This window comes from Nestor notabilis, unplaced genomic scaffold (assembly GCF_000696875.1).
Source record: "Nestor notabilis isolate BGI_N333 unplaced genomic scaffold, ASM69687v1 scaffold25023, whole genome shotgun sequence".
In the NCBI taxonomy this organism is placed as follows: Eukaryota; Metazoa; Chordata; class Aves; order Psittaciformes; family Psittacidae; genus Nestor; species Nestor notabilis.
Window position 1 is genome coordinate 1 of NW_009923676.1, and position 17,576 is coordinate 17,576.

General features: G+C 39.2%; 1 protein-coding gene across 1 annotated transcript; it reads left to right on the plus strand.

The window, feature by feature from the left end:
- Positions 1–9,358: 9,358 nt before the first annotated feature.
- AMD1 (adenosylmethionine decarboxylase 1) lies at positions 9,359–17,094 on the plus strand. Its single transcript, XM_010012274.1, has 8 exons — positions 9,359–9,446; positions 11,544–11,670; positions 12,193–12,295; positions 13,156–13,198; positions 13,291–13,435; positions 14,416–14,508; positions 14,605–14,760; positions 15,330–17,094. Exons 2-8 carry the CDS (start codon positions 11,554–11,556, stop codon positions 15,468–15,470), a joined length of 798 nt encoding a protein of 265 aa, XP_010010576.1. The 5' UTR covers positions 9,359–9,446; positions 11,544–11,553; the 3' UTR covers positions 15,471–17,094.
- Positions 17,095–17,576: the final 482 nt, after the last annotated feature.

Below are 17,576 nucleotides of genomic sequence, written 5' to 3' on the forward strand. Positions count from 1 at the left end.
CGGCGGCACTGCGAGCGCGCAGCCCCGGGTGGGGCACCTGCCGGCACGCGGCTCCTCCTCGGAACCCTGCCGGGCCACACCGGCCGGGGGTGTCCTTAGTGTAGATCACCGGTAACGGTGTCTTATACGGGGGCCGTCTGGAAAGTAGTTACAGCATGGTTTGGGTTGGAAGAGACCTTAAAGGTCATCTAGTACCAACCCCCCCGCTATGGGCAGGGACACACTTCCTACTGGACAAAAGCTCTGTACAACCTGGCCTTGAACACTTCCGATAGTAATAAGAGTCCAGCTGTAGAGGTCCAGAAAATTATGCTCTGATGGAAGTGTCCAAAAAGTGTAAGAAGATGGTAGCTGCAAACTACAAAGCAAAGTTGGCTTATATAGCCTAGAACAGACTCAGAACTATGTACTGGTTTGCAGGGATGACAGGATTGGTATGTAAATGTAATTAGCTAACATAATTGAAAAGAAAAAAGTAGGCTTGTCTTAAACATACAGGGCAAATTCGAAGGTTATACTTACATCAGTAGCTAACTATCAGTATAGTAAACTGCTCAGCTCTTCAGATTCAGATGGTAGCTGGAGGATGTTTTCAGTGTATCCAGATCTGCTTGTGTGTTACTATTACTCACTGGTCTTTGATCAGGTAGCTTGGAAAAGGCCTTGCTGTGATGTACTCAGTGTGTGGAACATGTTAATGGTAGTAGTGTGCCTTTGAAAGGAGATGCTTAGCATATGCTATTTATCTTTTCATTGGTGTTCCTCAGCAAATTTTATGTGTTTGTGTATGTGTAGAGTTAACTCTCCAAAGATCTGCATTCCCAGTAGGCAGGTAACTGCCTTTTCCCTCACGTTGTGTGTGTGTGTCTCTGTGTGTGTGTATATACGCACACCCTCCACTAGCTCATGGGTAGTGGAGGCTTCATTTCTGCTGTGCCAGGAGCACTGCAGGATACATGTTTGACTCTGACCTGTTGGTGTACTGAGGTAGTTTGTTCATGTAACATTCTAATTTCTGGACTTGTATCTTTCTGAATGATGTTATTAAGATGGAAATAGACTTGATTATACAGTTCTCTTGAGATTTAGTGGCGTAGCAGATATCACAGGGTAACAGCTTGTGTAGTCAATGACCAGGCAATCCTGGAAGACTATTGCACATCCTAGCTGAAATATGTGCTGATCTGAGTTGTGTAGGCACTTCAGGATTCCTCTTGTGTTTTACTTTAAATGTGGAAAATTCCAAAAACACTCATTTGACTTTGTGTTAATATGCTGGAGTTTGAATATACAGATCCAGTTTAGAGATGGCATTCTGCAAATGTTTTCATCATTGACATGTTTGTGCTCTCTGGTGTTCTGCTTGTGACCTCAGACTCATCTTTACAGAACTGCAGACTTAATTCCTAAAACTGCTCAAGAGCATTACATGTAGTTGCAAGGCAGATAACTGTGACAGTTTTTGTATGGTTTAGGTATGGCTGTAAAGCTTTAATAGAGTAGATGCAATCGGTTAGCTGTGAAATGTGGTCTTTAACACAGTTTCAGAGTAGTGAGCAAGCTTTGAAGGCCTTTGTGATAATGGGCTCTTAATATAAGATGTTAATTGAAGCTGTGTACTTTTTTGGTAGGAGGCTGTGACATGTCTGAAAATCGCTGTTAACCTGTGTGCAGGAGCAGTGATCAGTGATTCTGTGTTGCTAGAATGAACAGTCTCTTTTGGAACACTCAGAATTAAATCATTACAGTTGATAGTCAGATTTTTTTCCACTTGCCTCTTAGACAATTTAACCCTCTGCTAATTCTGTAAAGGTGATTGAATAAGCTAGTTCCGTTGAACTTGAAATCAAAGCTGAAACTGTAGAACAATAGCTAAATGAGAATCAAGTTCCAAACCAGTTGAGCTTGCCTTTTGTATTGTAATACCTGCTTAGTAGTGAAATGTGAGCCATTCATCTACTGATTGACCAAGCTGGTGTTCAGAGCTAAAAAAACCCAAAACCCCGTGTTGCGTGTGCTTGCTAGGAATTGGGTATTTTAAAGTCTTTTCACCAGGAAAAATGAAAGGGGGGGGGGGGGGGGGGAGAGAAGAGTCGCATTGGGGAAAAAAACTTTTTTTTCCACTTGGGTTGTTGGTTTGTTTTTTTTTTTTTCCTCCTCTTACGGGCAAGCCTGCTTTCTACAGAAGAGTTTGGGTAGGTATAAAGTATTTTAGAAGAGATCTATACTGATTTAGTACATTCAGTAAAGGTCTCAACTATAAACTTAAGGCATTGAACATGGGCTTTGCTGTTCAGGTGGGGGTGTCATTTGCTAATCAGTTCTGTGAAAAGTCCTTGTGGTTGAAATAGTGGCAAGCACTGAAGATGACTACCCTGCTCGTGCTCAGAAGTGGAATGGAGGTAATGGTTTTGTGGTCTTGAAATAATTTGCTTTAACCTTGGTGCTTGTTCTTAAATGTGCTTTGTAAAGCATGTTTATTTTAAATAATAGCCTTGAACTATATATAAAATTTGCTAAAATAGTATAATAAAAAACCCCTAATGTGCCATAAGCCCTGGAATTCTGTGGTAAGTCAGTTGTGCATTCACTATCCCTACAGTAAAATAGTATGTTTATTCCTTGGGATGATGCACAACTATGCGTTTCCCATCTCAAGGCTTATCTCGAGTGTACAGAAGTTAATGATGCAAGTATTAAGAGTCCATGTCTTAAGCATTCAACCCTGAAGAATACTCTGAAATTAAGCTTGTTTATGGACCTTTAGCATGCTTTCTATTTGTCTAAATTATGTGGCCATGCAAGAAACTGGAGAAAAAAGTGTGATGGTGAGCAACATGGAGTGACATTGACATGAGATTCTCATCCTGTGCTACATGGAAACTTGCAAGCACCAGTATAGTCAAGCATCTGATAAGTCCTGTAAATACTTGCTTTGTACTGCACCCTGTAGCCTGAGTCAACTCACTGCTGCAGTGCTGCTGCACTTCCACCTCTTCCTCCAGTACAAATATAACAGCAGTGTTATTTGCCTGTTCTCTCAAACGGTGAATGTGTAAGGAGGCTGGGCCATGAGCCCTACTTGGCTCTTAATCCTGCAGTGCTTTGGAACAAAACCGTGTAGCACTGCTCTGTGTGGAGACTGGGAAGATGGCAGGGTTGTACCAGGATAAGGGCTTCTGTTACTGTGCTTGCTAGCTTTTTAATGTGGAGATGAAAGGTAGTCTGGAGAACTTCATGTAAGAATTCAGTCTTCCCTGCATCAAAATTGATATAAACTGGATTTTAGCAAAGAAGTTGAAAATCAGAGGTGAAATGGTTGTGACTCAGTTGTAATTGAAGAATGCTTTCACACAAAGGAAGCAAGTCCTTTTACACTCACTACTATTACTACTGATAGTGATAGTGCTTGCAGGAAGTTAAGACTTCTGTTGAAGGCTTTCTGATATTTTCCTACCATACCACTGAAATTGCTAAAGAATTTGGTTAATCACTTTCTGTCAGAAATCTGTTCCCTTAGTGAGACTCCATAAAGAATCCTATTAAAATACGTAGCTACTGGTGTATTCCTAAAAGGGATTTTCTAATGGCTGTTTACTCAGCCAGGAGAACAGGAAGATTTGAGGCTTGTGGTATATACTTGCTGCCTTACAGTATGTTCCTTCTGGAGAAGATTACTTTCAAACTTGCCCTGAATCTTGTCTGTAAGTCTTCTTGAAGCCCTGATGTGCCTGTTGGAGCTAGTGCTTCCTTAAACATCTTGAGTGTCAGGGATATCCAGCAAATATTTTTGGATGTAAAGCATGGAGTTGCCATTCCATATATACTGCTTTAACTGCAATAATAAAAGGCCTGCAACAGAAGTGTGCTGACTCTAAAGGATTGTCTGTGACCACCTTTGTGCCATTGCTGAAATATCTTGATGTCATTAGGGAATTTTTGGGAACTTATTAGTAGTTGGCTCAGGACCTTCTAGTTAAGAAGTATTTTGGATGTAATTTTCCATTCAGGTGCCTGTCTTTAATTCAAGATTAAGTGTGTGTCCCTGGAGGGTTTAATTTTAAGATATGGTAGATGCAGACAGTCTTTCTATATATCTGTGTTCAGAGCATATAGAGGGTGTGCGGATTTTGTGTGCTCCACAGATACTGCTGAGGTAAAATTATCAAGCTTCCAGTGCCTTGTGTCTCAGGGTGTGGACATAGTTAAAGATAATCTATCTTAAACAGCAATTTATAAACTCAATTATAATTCTAATAGGAAATAATTCACATGCAGTTGGCTGCAGAGAAATACATGAGCTGCTAGGAGGTGCTTTGAAAAGCTTGAGGGTTTTTTGTTTTTGTGTATATGGTCTGTACTGTATCTACCTGTTTCAGGATCCTTGGAACTAACGTTGCAGCTGCTGACACTGATACTTAACCAGCTTCCATGTGCCTTGGCTGCATCTTCTCTGCATTGGTAGTTTAGGCAAGGCATTGAGTTTGACTGCTCTGGATCATGGTATTGGTAGGAATTTGCCTACTGAACTGTAGTCTGCTAATGAGGTAAATGATATAGCTGGCTCCTAAAAGTAGGTAACAGGTGAGGGAGTGAAAAGTTGCTGTACTTTGCAGCTGAATGCTTGCTTTTAAACCAAGGTCTTACACTAATGTACAAGATGAAAATGCTTATTGCTTTGATTACTATAGACCTCTCAGCTGCTTTGATGAAAAGCTGTGCTAGAGTATGTGTGCAGCTTGAGCTGTTGTAAGAGTTTCTCAGGATTTATTTCCGAAGAATTCCTGCCCTACTGCAAAACAACTTTCCTTCCCATTGCTATTCATGCTGCCTTAGCAAGGTACTGTTACTAGGGTGGTGGGATGATACGCTTGTGGAAGCTGTTAATTGCTGTTAGGAAAAAGTTATTGATGTAGTTCTTGTTAAATTGCTGTTGTTGCCTTCCCAGTTGGCCTGAAACAGCAGTATTGTGTTACTGCCTGATATACTAGATTCCTGTGTTAAGAACCTGTTCTACCCTTGAAGGTAAAGGCTCAGAATAGGCCAGTAACTTTCACTCAGAAGTATCATTTATTTGGCAAGGGGAACGTGATTCATGGCTTATTCATCCTTTATTTCTCAGAAATACAAAATAAAGGAGCAAACATGATGGTTTTGAACTTGGTTGAGAGGGTTTGCTGACTATTAATTTCATTAAAAGCTTTAAGCATAGTTCCTGAAAATAAATTAAAATACTTCTCTGTTCTGATGGGTTTCTTGTACTGACATACTTGGCTAGCAGTTTGCATGAAAGGTATTTGCACTCTGGTAACAAGTCTGTGCCAGTGTGGCACTAAACATTGCAACATAGGTGTAGAGTAGATTGCTGAGCCTCATGTTTTTTCTCTTGCGTGTTCTGCTGGTTAAGTATAGAAGAAGTAGCTTTTTACCATTCAAGTATGGACAGCTTTTCACACTTGAGCAGATGTATTCCATTTTTCACTTGGTATTCTCTGAGCATGTGCAGCCAAAGATGCACACTTTGTCTGCTGGAGAAACTGTTCGGGCTTTCAGTAGGTGGCAGTTACTTGAAGTTTACAGTTTTGGAATGAAGTAGGAAATAAGCCTACCTAACAGTGAGGAGTTTGTCACAAATGCATTTTCGGTTTGGAGTTTCAGCGGATGCAGCTCTGCTACAGAACTTACTTAGCTACAGGTGATTTGTGCATCATATTCTAGTATGCTTGGCTTGAGTATAGGAGAAAAGTTTCTAAAGTGTCTGGGATTGGCCTGATATTGGCTATGGGGAATGATTTGGACATAGTAATACAATCTGCATACTTGCCATTGAAAGGGGAATTTTGAAGAGCAGAAGCCCAGTATAGCATTTTATTGAGAATTGGTCTCTTTGGTTCCCTTTCTTCAGTTAGAGGCTTTGCTTGCCAGTTAAAATCAGTTATGAAATAAGTAGGAAAGTTATCAAGTATTTCCCAGTTACTAACTTTGAGGATACTTTTCATTTGCTAAAATGAAATAGGATTAGCTGCAATGCATGTACTGATAAACACTGAAATACTATTTTTAAGGTGTATTGTATCTACAATAAGTGTGGATGGACATTGCTTGTCTCTAGTAACAATTACACAGATTAAAGAAAAGGAAGAAATGCAGGAATTAGACTTCTAGTGAACTCTTTCTGCTTGGTACAAGATAGTCCCAGATGTTCTTCCTTAGCTCTGCTTTAAACAATGGAAAATGTCAAATACTAAGGTCATCTTGCTTAAATAATTATATTGAGATCAAATCCAGCATGTTAGTGGCCTTTCTGTAATTTTCATGCTTAACCTTAAATTACATAAGGTATAGGACAGTATTACTTCAAAACTTCTCCGTAATGTGGCCAAGTCTCATCCTGGGTCCTGCAACCCTTGGTTAGTCTATTACATGTCTGCTGCTGGATCAAGCCTGGTGTCTTTTGTGTTCCTCAACTTGGCAGGCTTTTTTCCTTAATGCTACTCTAAATAGATCAAATGATGAACTTGTCCTTTATTCCTTTAAAGGTTCAACATGTGAATGTGTAGCATACACTTAGCTGTGGTTTCTGTAGTGAAATAGTGAAGAATTGAGTAAAGTTTTAATAATCAAAGTCTTGGGCAACTGAAGATTTCAGCTGTAGTATCTAAATGCCAACTGTAGTACTAACAAGTGTAACTAGGGACTTTCTTTGCGTGGTAGGCTTTGGACTTAACATGCAATATTGTATTGTTAGTGTGCTGTACACTCCAGCAATGATCCCTCATTGGTGGACTACTTGCACATGAAAGTTGTTACATCTTTCTCTGCTAATACGTGACAAACTTAAACAAGCCATTTTCCCGATGTGTCTGGATGGAACTGCGCTGCGGTGGTACTTAAAGAAAATTCTCATTTGTCTACATAATGCTAAGGTTTTGACTGTCTGACTAGATAAGAAGCTTGTGAAGGCCAAGATGCATGCTCTTGCAAAGCCCAAGATGGTTACATACCCATTGATATTTATACAAGTGCAAAATCAGATTTGTAGTAATGTACCAGTGGCGTTACTGCAGCTCAGCATCAGGCAGTGAAAGGGAACTCTGCCTCGTCTTCCATAAGTGCTATGTCAGACACTTGGTGCTTCTTTAATGGCAGATAAAGTATCACCAGTAGTGGTGCTGGAATGATTTGAGCAAACTGATGCATTACCTAGTTTAGTTTATAGGAAGAGTGTAATAGGATGTTAGAGGGAAGGTTCTAAGGCAGGCGAACTTACGCAGGTGTGCTGTAGCTTCCAGAGAAACCTAGGTCCTTCAGTCCTCAGCAAAATAGCATGATTGTCTAGGAGCATTTAAAAAATAGGTATAGTATGAACTGTTTCACTCTTTGCATTTTCCAGGTTTTTCAGAGATGAGCAGACACTTGCATTTTCATATAAATTTGAGTATCAGCAACAGAGCTAAACCCAAGTCAGTGACATAAGTGTAGAGCTGAATAAATGTGTGGGACTTCAACTCAGCTTTAAAAACAAGCTGTGTGTTTTGTTTTGTTTGTTTGTTTGGGTTTTTTTGTTTGGGTGGGTGGGTTTTTTGTGGGGTGTGGTGTTTTGTGGGTTGGTGGGTTTTGTTTTTTTTTTTTAAAGTCCTGCAGATTCAAGTGGTCTGGGCTGTCATATCTGTAGTTGCAGAAGACTTTCATCAAGGTTTACTAACTGGGGTGGTAAGGAAAATCTGACTTTGATTTTAGGTATCCAGTTATATAACTTAAGTTCAGAAACTTGTTCAGATGTACACTTAATCCTGAGGGATTTTAAGATGTGTAGGATTCTCTTAAACACATTTTTAATAGCTTCAGCCTCAAGTAAAAGGAGGCCACAGCACAAGTCTCATTTAAGTATATCATGGTTGACTCCTGTATAAGTATACTGGTTTAGTGTAACATACACTATTAAAGGGAAAAGACTGAAGTATTAGTGAAGGTACAGAATTTAGTTTCAGGAGGCATTCTCAAGTGAGGGAGAAATTAAGGCATTTGTTGCGGTGTTCAGAGAACCAAAGAACATGTGGGTGTTTTACCTGTACGTACAGCAGAATCTGAAACTTCAACTTTGTAAACTGACTGGTTTTCCAAGGGCAAAGCTGGTGGCTGCTGGTGGAACTCTGCTGGTAGAATTAACAGTGAGTGCTCTGTCCTGAAGTACAGCTGTAGTGCTTTTGCAGTGTCAGAGGGAGACACCTGACTCCTGAGGAAGAATTAGGCTGTCAGTTACACGGGCCAATCTAATAGCTTGCTTTGTGGTGACAGAAATAGCAGTTTTATGCTGCCAGCTGCAGTGGGTCCTGTATTTGTTCCACCCCTGATGGGCAGCTTCATTTTAAGCTGGGTTAGTAAATTTCTTGGTTCATGATGGGTCTGAGCACAAGGGCCAGCACAAACCTGTGGGTGGAGTGTGCTGTGGGAAGGGAGGGATGGGAGAGGTAGGGCAGCTGGCAGTCTTGTAATTTTGCAACTTCTGGAAGCTGTATCTGTTCCTGATGTGCTTTATAGCAAATTCTACTACATTTGATTCAACTGATCTGGTGTAGATACAAGACTGAAGTGACAACCACATTTATTTTCCCCAGTCTGTCATTGCTCATGAGTACTTGGAAGTATTTGGGCTTAATTTGAGCCCTTTTGTTTTATTTTATTTTTTAATAAAATTCCTTGTAGAATGAGTAACTGCAGTAAAGAATTGAAATAATTTCTACCACTACACTGAAATCTAGCTCTGTAGCTTCAACTTGCACTATATGAAGGTAGTTCAGTTTATTTCATTGTAAGTGTAATATTGCAGACTATTTGCTATGAGTCTTTATTTTCTACAGAGAAGGAATTCTGTGGTGCTGATTGATCAAAGAGGAATTCAGGTCATTGACATAATTTAATTGCAAACCAGCCCTAAAAAACTATGGACTTGACTCCAAGCTGGACAAATAAAACACGTTAACTTGCTGGTTTATTACTCTAGTAGCTGCCAGTGGCTTCTGTGATTGAAGTACATGGAGATTCAACCTAAAGCATACCTTAAATTATAATAATGAATTTTATCTTAGTACATATGGGATGCAGGATTTAATGTTATCCTGACTTGCCTAGTTAGATGTGTAGGTAGGAGCTTACACTAACAGATCTTGAGCTAAGAATTGGATATTACTGTATTGTGGTACAGTTCCTGTATAAAAAGTCTTTGCCTTTCGTGCTGTCAGATTCAGCAACTCGAGACGAGCTGTAGTCTTGTTTTGGGCTATACTTTTTACCCAGGGTTCCAGAAAGCTTCAGTTTGCTTAACCTGTTGTTTGTGTTTTTCTGTAATTTCTTCACAGGATTGAGTGGGACAAACTTCTGGAGAATGTGCATTGTTTGATCATAAGTGTGACAAAAACTGACAAGCAGGAAGCTTATGTACTCAGGTAAGTCACTAGCTTATTCTTTTAGTCTCCAAGAGGTAAAAAACTTAAAGCTGTTGTATGGGATCCACTTGGCTGAGAATCCAGTCTTGGGTGAAGATCCTGCTATTTATGACTACAATTTGCAGGGGTCTGCTAATCATAGTACTGCCATGCTTCTGTAGTGGAAATGTCTTCATAATTATCATGGAATCACAGAACAGGTAGGGTTGGAAAGGACCTTAAGATCATCTAGTTCCAACTCCCCTGCCATGAGCAGGGAGGGACACCTTGCACTAAACCATGTCACCCAAGGCTCTGTCCAGCCTGGCCTTGAACAGGGATGGAGCATTCACAACTTCCCTGGGCAACCCATTCCAGTGCATCACCACCCTCACTGTAAAGAACTGCTTCCTTACATCTGACCTAAAGTTCCCCTGTATAAGTTTAAAGCCATTACCCCTTGTCCTACCACTAGAGTCCCTAATGAAGAGTCCCTCCCCAGCATCCTTGTAGGCCCCCTTGAGATACTGGAAGGCTGCTATGAGGTCTCCACGCAGCTTCTCTTCTTTGGGCTGAACAGCCCCAACTTTCTCAGCCTGTCTTCATACGGGAGGTGCTCCAGCCCTCTTATCATCCTCGTGGCCTTCCTCTGGACTTGTTCCAACAGCTCCATGTCCTTTTTATGTTGAGGACACCAGAACTGGACACAAGACTCCAAGTGAGGTCTCACGAGAGCAAAGTTTTTGTCTTCTTTTGTCTTTTTTTGTCTTTTTTTAAGCTAAAAAGATTCAGGGCACAGCTATGGTATTTTTGCACCTGGTCACTGAATTCTGTCCAGAGATAAGTAAGTATCCCCAGTTAAGAGGTTTAGTATTAATTCAGCAGCATAGTGCATGTAGGTGTCACTTTTGGATCACCAGAAACTCTTATCAGTGGATTGGCTTTAACTCCAGATAATGCAGTCAAGGGAACAACTTCTGCAGCTGAGCTAAGGACATCTGTGAAAATGTAGGTTCCCCAAAATCCTGGAGGTTTTGTGCTGTGCAGCAGTTAGTTGTAAGGACACTACTTTTGCCATGTGTTTTTCATCTTACGAAACACTTTCATACTTTTTCTACATGAACTTCACAGACACAGTGACATTTTCTGCTTTACTTCAGATTACAGAAACTGAAGCTTTTGTACTTTGAAAGACTGCCTCGAGGGCAAGGTTGGGCTGAGAGCAAGCTAGTTCAAGAAACTGTGCTGAAGTCTTGGTTCCACAAGCTTCATATATTTGAAACAGAATTCTGAAAAGAATGTGACTTGTTACAGCTGTGTGCTGGATGAAATAGAACCTTGACTTGAATTCTTAAATAACTCAGTTTGGAATGCTGTTTTAAGATAGACTTATTCCCATTGTTCAGTTACTTGGTGAGAAGATACTTGTTACACATGTGTAAATGTTTTGGATGTAGTATCAATACCTGTCTCTAGTTCACTGGGACTGCAGTTAGGTACCTGACTTACAGTTTATGTATAGCTAGCTTCTGAATCTTATGTGTAAGGCATATCCTGTGGCTGTACTTTCATTATTATTGTTACCACCATTCATTTCATTGTGGATAGGTGCTGATTCACCGCTTTGCAGGAGAAGGTGCAGCCAGTTTATGAAATTAAGGCTTTTGCCTTTTTTGAATTCATGTTCTCATAGGCTTTATTTCAGCTAAGTCAGATTTCAGGTTTGACTCTGTTCTGTGTCTGGGTTAAGAAATTAAATAGCATGTCTATTGTGTACCTGCTTCACAGCATGTTTGTAATTCCTCAAATAGATTGAGGATATGTAACACATGTAGTACCTCTTTTCCTGAAGTGTGATTGCTGTGTAATATCACACCTACAGCAGGTATTTGTTTCAGGAAACCATGAACAGGTCTTAAATGTTAACTGAAGTGTCTTGGTTTGATCCATTTGCCAAGCTTGTTTACGTGTCATATGCTAGATGATGTTCACTTACAGTAATGCATTTGGTTGGGATAAGAAGCAAGATCTAACTAGTCTCTCCTGGCTTTTTATATAGAGCACTTAATATATTTTAACACTATTTTTTTTCTTTCTTTTTTTTTTTTTTTCTTTCAGTGAGAGTAGCATGTTTGTCTCCAAGAGACGTTTCATTTTGAAGACGTGTGGTACCACCCTCTTACTGCAAGCACTGGTTCCCCTGTTGGAGCTTGCTAGGGAATACAGTGGGTTTGACTCAATTCAGGTAAGGTGCCAAAAATGCTGCATGTTCCTTAGAATGTACAAAGCTTTTTATGAATATTCAAAATCCATGGATTTTATTAAATATTCTGAAACTTACTTTGCCATTTAGGCTTCCCATAATGGGAAAATTGAAATTAAAGTTTGCTTGCTTTGTTGTAGGATTCAGCCTCTTTCCTCTTAAAGGATGTTAACTTACAAGTGCTATTGTGCTGGGTTAAGGTTACTTAAGGGTGAAAGTCTTCCATGTTCATGTTGTCAGTGCTGAAATCAAGGATGTTTTCTTGTAGAAAACAGATCTGGAAGTAAGTGTTTCCTGAAGCTTAGAAATTAAGCTAGGAATAACCAAATGCCTCAAACAGAAATACAGCTAGCAGCATTTTGATAATGAAAGCTTAGGACCTGTGAAAGCTTATGATAAATGCTTGCATTTTTCGAGATCTTTATATTCAAGGTGGTTGGGTGTATTCAATAGCTGTGATACACTTTCGTGGTTTTTTTTTTTTGTTTTTTTTTCCTTCTTCAGAGCTTCTTTTATTCACGTAAGAATTTCATGAAGCCTTCCCACCAGGAGTACCCACATAGGAATTTCCAGGAAGAAGTAGAGTTTCTTAATGAAATTTTCCCAAGTAAGTTCATGAAACTTAAGCAAAATTGTGTGGCTTGTGTGAAATGTTGATGTGATGAGAGAAGTGACAAGGGGTAAAACAAATACAGGCTGCCAGACCATTCATTGCTCATTCCTTGCAGTTCTGCAGCCAGCATGAGCTTGGGCTGCAGAAAAATCAAAAGCTGTAAATACTTATTTTCTGCATTTCTGACACTTAACTTGCCAAGATCAAAATTTAAATCATACTAAACTTGATAGTTGGCACCTTAACTGAGGTCTGAAGACCTCCAAATGGAGTGTAGTAAGTCAGTTTGCAGAATCCAGCTCCTACTAATCCTAAGTGCCTCATTAAAAAGGTAGGATGGTAATTTAAGGCTGAAGAAAAAAGTAAGCTTTTTCGCAGAAAATCACTGCACTAAAAAGACTGGATTTAAACACTTTATACAATCTAAAGCCTACAAGAATAACACTGAATTTTAACTGACAGAAAAGTTTTCTGAAGGAATGTGAATGCTGTAGTACTTATCCAAGTTATTTTGAAAATAAATGCTAATCATCAATTCATTAAATAGATGCTTAAGAGTACCAGGACTTCTGTCTGTGCACAGCCAAAGTTGTCATCTGAATTTCCTGCTAGTAGACTCTGAACTAGGGTGCCCAGGCCACCTTTGGAGGGAGCCTGTTTTCCTGAGTTGTTGGCTTTACATTCCTGAAGTTAAATTTGCTAGAGGCTGACTGTCAGTGCCCTGTTAATGTTCTGCAGGAGACTTCTATCTTTAAATATGAAACGAAGCAGATTTTTTTTTTTTTTTTTTTTTTTTTTTTTACATGAAGGATCACTTGTGATGTATTAACTGGAGACTTTTTCTCCTTGTCTAGATGGAGCAGCTTATTGCATGGGGCGTATGAATTCTGATTGCTGGTATGTATGTGGAGACTTTGAAATCTTTGGGGCTTACAGTAGACCTTGGTGCTGCTAGTATTTATTACATACATGATCTGTATTTTATGCAGGTACCTGTACACCCTGGATTTCCCAGAGAGTCGGATATCCAATCAGCCTGACCAGACACTGGAAATTCTGATGAGTGAGCTTGACCCAGTAGTTATGGACCAGTTCTACATGAAAGATGGTGTTACTGCAAATGATGTCACTCGTGTATGTTCACTTCAAAACTAAGCATCCCCGGGGGAAATGGCAATAAAATATTTCACTTAGCATTTAATACAAGGTTTATTTTGGGGTAGGAAAGATGTCATAGAAAATACCAGATTGCTGTATTGGGGGTCTTAATTTAAATCTAGAACGGTTTTGGGAGTATAATTTCACATTTTCAATACTCCTGCTTCAATCTGTTGAGCAATATGCAGTGCTTTAGGTGATTGGAAGCTTATCTTCTGGAAAATTGAGAAGTAGAAATAAAACCACAGTTGAGTAACTTCTGCTGCAGGATGGAGATTAGGAGGAGTAAGGCTTACACTGAAGATAATGACATGGGAATCTGTGTATCAGAGTTAAGGTTAAATTCTGAAGCCATTTGGAGGGTTAAGGTCTAAGTGTAATGTGATGGTTTTGCTTCATTTTTGCAATGGGAAAGTCCTGCGACATAAACAAGTTTCTCTGACATGAACATTGACTTGATCTAGTTTCCATCTTAGGCTTTGTTTCTCATACTGTATTTGCTATGGAGATCTGGCTGCAGCTCAACTATCATGTGGGAAATCAAAGTGCTTGGGATTGTACTTCATTCTAAAGAAATGTATTGTTACTCTGGAGTAGATGGTAACACCCTTCACTTTGTGGATACTGGTTGAACAGGAGCTCAGTTTTCCATTTTAGTTGAAGAAGCAACTAAACAATGCTATTTTAGAATCCTGAGCTGTTCCCTAGTCTTTGAGGTATGCAGCTTCGTTCAGTAGGAGGCAGTGTATCTGATAGCTTGCATGCAACTTGTCACTCAGTCACTTAGTAAGTGAGAGAGTGCAAAACAAGTTCATCTACATTATCAAACCGACTCGTTCTTGGGAGAATTCTGGTGTCCTGTTACCTAAACTGTCCATTCTGCCTTTTGATTTAAATCTAAACAAGTATAAGGGTGTATGACAAACTAAGTGGTGTAATTTTAATTTCTATTTCAGATGAGTGGAATTCGTGACCTGATACCAGGTTCTGTTATTGATGCTACAATGTTCAATCCTTGTGGGTATTCAATGAATGGGATGAAATCGGATGTAAGTTTCACACTTAGCAATAATTAATGTTAAAATAAGTAGTTACTATTTGGTAATGGTTTTGTTTTTTTTTTTTTTTTTTTTTGTTCTCTTCAGGGAACTTACTGGACTATTCACATCACTCCAGAACCAGAGTTTTCTTATGTTAGTTTTGAAACAAATATAAGTCAGACCTCTTACGATGATCTGATTAGAAAAGTTGTAGAGGTTTTCAAGCCAGGAAAATTTGTGACAACTCTCTTTGTTAATCAGGTGAGTTTTCTTGTATTTGGTTGTCAGACCCTGGAATGCACACAGACACAAAGCAAGGATAGAGATTTAAATTTTTTTTTATTTTATTTTTTACTGGAGCATTAGTAGTTTACAGTTTATCTCTGTTTGGATGGTAGTTTCTTTGGAAAGTAAAAATATTCTTCAGTATTGCTTTGGTATGTACTAAATCTGATCTCCAGAAAACTTAAGAAAATACTAATATAGGGCAGCCCAGTGTCAGTACTCTAATGACTTCCTGTGCAGTTCTCTATGGGCATAATTTCTTGCTTTGGTATTTTTCTGGATTTGTGTTCAGCTGTCAGTTGTATTACGGTGATGTTGCCAGGTAGTCATAGAATCCTGGGTTGGTTACGATTGGAAGTGACTTTAAAGATCATCTAGTTCCAACCCCCTGCCATCAGCAGTCCTTCGCCAGCTTTTCTTTAGGCACTGGAAGGCTGCTCTAAGATCTCCCTGGAGTATCACAAGAACCACATGTAAAATACATGTTTTGCTATCTCTAAATGCTAAGTTTACAAAAGTAACTTTTTCACTCTTCTGTTTTCTAGAGCTCTAAATGTCGTACAGTGTTCTCTTCTGCCCAGAAGATTGAAGGGTTTAAACGTCTCGATCACCAGATTGCCCAATTCAGTGATTACAATTTTGTTTTTACCAGTTTCACAAAAAATCGCCAGCAACAGCATAGTTGATTAAGAATGAAGAAAAAACGCAAAAAGAAATCCCATATAGAAGGTGGTGGTTGCTTTCTAGTTAATGATTCAGGGGGCCATGCTTTCCACTCCCACCACCTTGTAGTTGTGGAAAGCCCTAGGTGTAATCATAGTATAACCATTTTGAATTGTATGCATTATTATATCAAGGAGTTAGATATCTTGCATGAATGCTCTCTTCTGTGTTTAGGTACTCTATGCCACTCTTGCTGTGAAATTGAAGTGCATGTAGAAAAATCTTACTGTATGAAACTTCACAACACTTGTAAAAATGATTCAGGTAGAATTGCACACAGCATAGTTTTTCTCCAGGTATCACCAAAAATTCCCCACAGACAAGGCTTTCGTCCTCATTAGGCTTTAGCCTCCACCTGCTCACTGGGGACAGTTCTCTGTTAAATTGTCACTCTTTTTCATTTATGTTCTGATTTCAGTCTAAAACAGTTTTTGACAAACTTTTATGATTTCTAATGAAACTGATTCCTAACTAACATGTCCATGTTTGGAAAAAGTTCTTAGAACAGTTTCAAATTGTTTTGCTACTACAAGTGGTGGCTGATTTGTTTTTAAATCAGACTGACTTTTCATGCTCTAATAAAGCTTACTAGGAATTTGCTCAGCTGTACTGCAGTACTGGGCTAATGCATTGGTCTTTCACCTTTAGAAACTTGGGTCTCAGTACTAATGCTGGTTAAATTCACCTTACCTTAATGCCTCTTTTATCTCTTACCTCCACATCCCTGAGTGTCATACTGCTACACAATGGCAGGGTTTGAAGAAGGTCCAACGCTTGATAGGGGAAATGCTGAGTCAGGATGTAAATGCTTTGGTGTAGTTGTGTGACAGCTCTGCAAAGTGCAAGCTCATTTTGGCACCAGACATTTTCTTTCCTAGTCACCAGTCATGTCAGACTAAGAGGCCAGTGCTTTTGGGTGCTGGCAGGTAGATCTAATGAAGGAGTGGGATTTGCCAGTCTGGGTGCGTTCATTGATTTGGATTACTCTCAGTAAAACCTGTGACGTACCACTTCTGACTGTAAAGAGTGTTTCTAAACTGGTCCAGTGTCACTTCATATTGTTGTTCAAAGCAAAGCTAATGCCTCTATCTTGTGACAGTCCTGTGACATTGTTGTGCATGTGACTTATGTTGTATTTGAGTGTTGTGACTTCATCTGTTGTTTTTTTTTTTCCTCCTACCTACTAAGGTGGTTCCTCTTATGGTGACTTGAGGGCATTAAAGTGAAGGCATAGAACAAGAACTGTCTGGGACACCTGGACAAAAGTGAAGTAGAACGCTATTCATAGAGCATGAATAAGTGTAATTCAAAGTCACTTTAATGGGTATTGACTAAAATGCAGGCTTGAAAGAGCTGGCACACTTTCAGCTATGTTTGCAAATACTGGGATTTTAACAGCTGTGAGACCAGCATGTTAACTATGAAATTGAAATTATTTTTCCCCCCTCTTGTCCTAGTAATGTTTTGGTTCTTTCTGGTTTGACACAATGGTTTTTTTTGTTCCTTCCATATTTATAAATGAAGCACTTTTTTAGTGCTTGTAAACTAAAGTCCTCTTGGTTAGAAATCAAGTGGTTGGAACATGCTTTTTCTTGTTTTGTTTTGTTTTTTGGTTTTTTTTTTTTTGTTGTTGTTTAAATATATTGTTGACGTTCTTTACCAATGTTATGGGTTACATGACTAATGCTTTTTGGTGTTAATACTGAGGACCAATATTTCAGTGGGGGGTTTTTTGTTTGGTGGTTTGTGGTTTTTTGTTTGGTTGGTTTTTTTTAAGCATTGTCCCAACTGACCTGACATTTGTTGACTTGAGGTCCTCTAAGTAGACTGAAGATCCCTTTTCAAGTAATACTGAAGTACACGTTTTACAGATAGAAGCATAAGCCTCAGCTATAAAAATGAAAGCTGTTGAATGGATTATTGAACTATCTAGTGTGATCAGGATGGGGGGAGTATGGTGTTTATAATTTCTGTGGTGTTAGACTTTGATCATTTAAAAATATCTGTACCACAACTTAATGCTTCAATAAAAGTTCGCTTAAATTGTTTGTAGTGATGATCCAGCAATT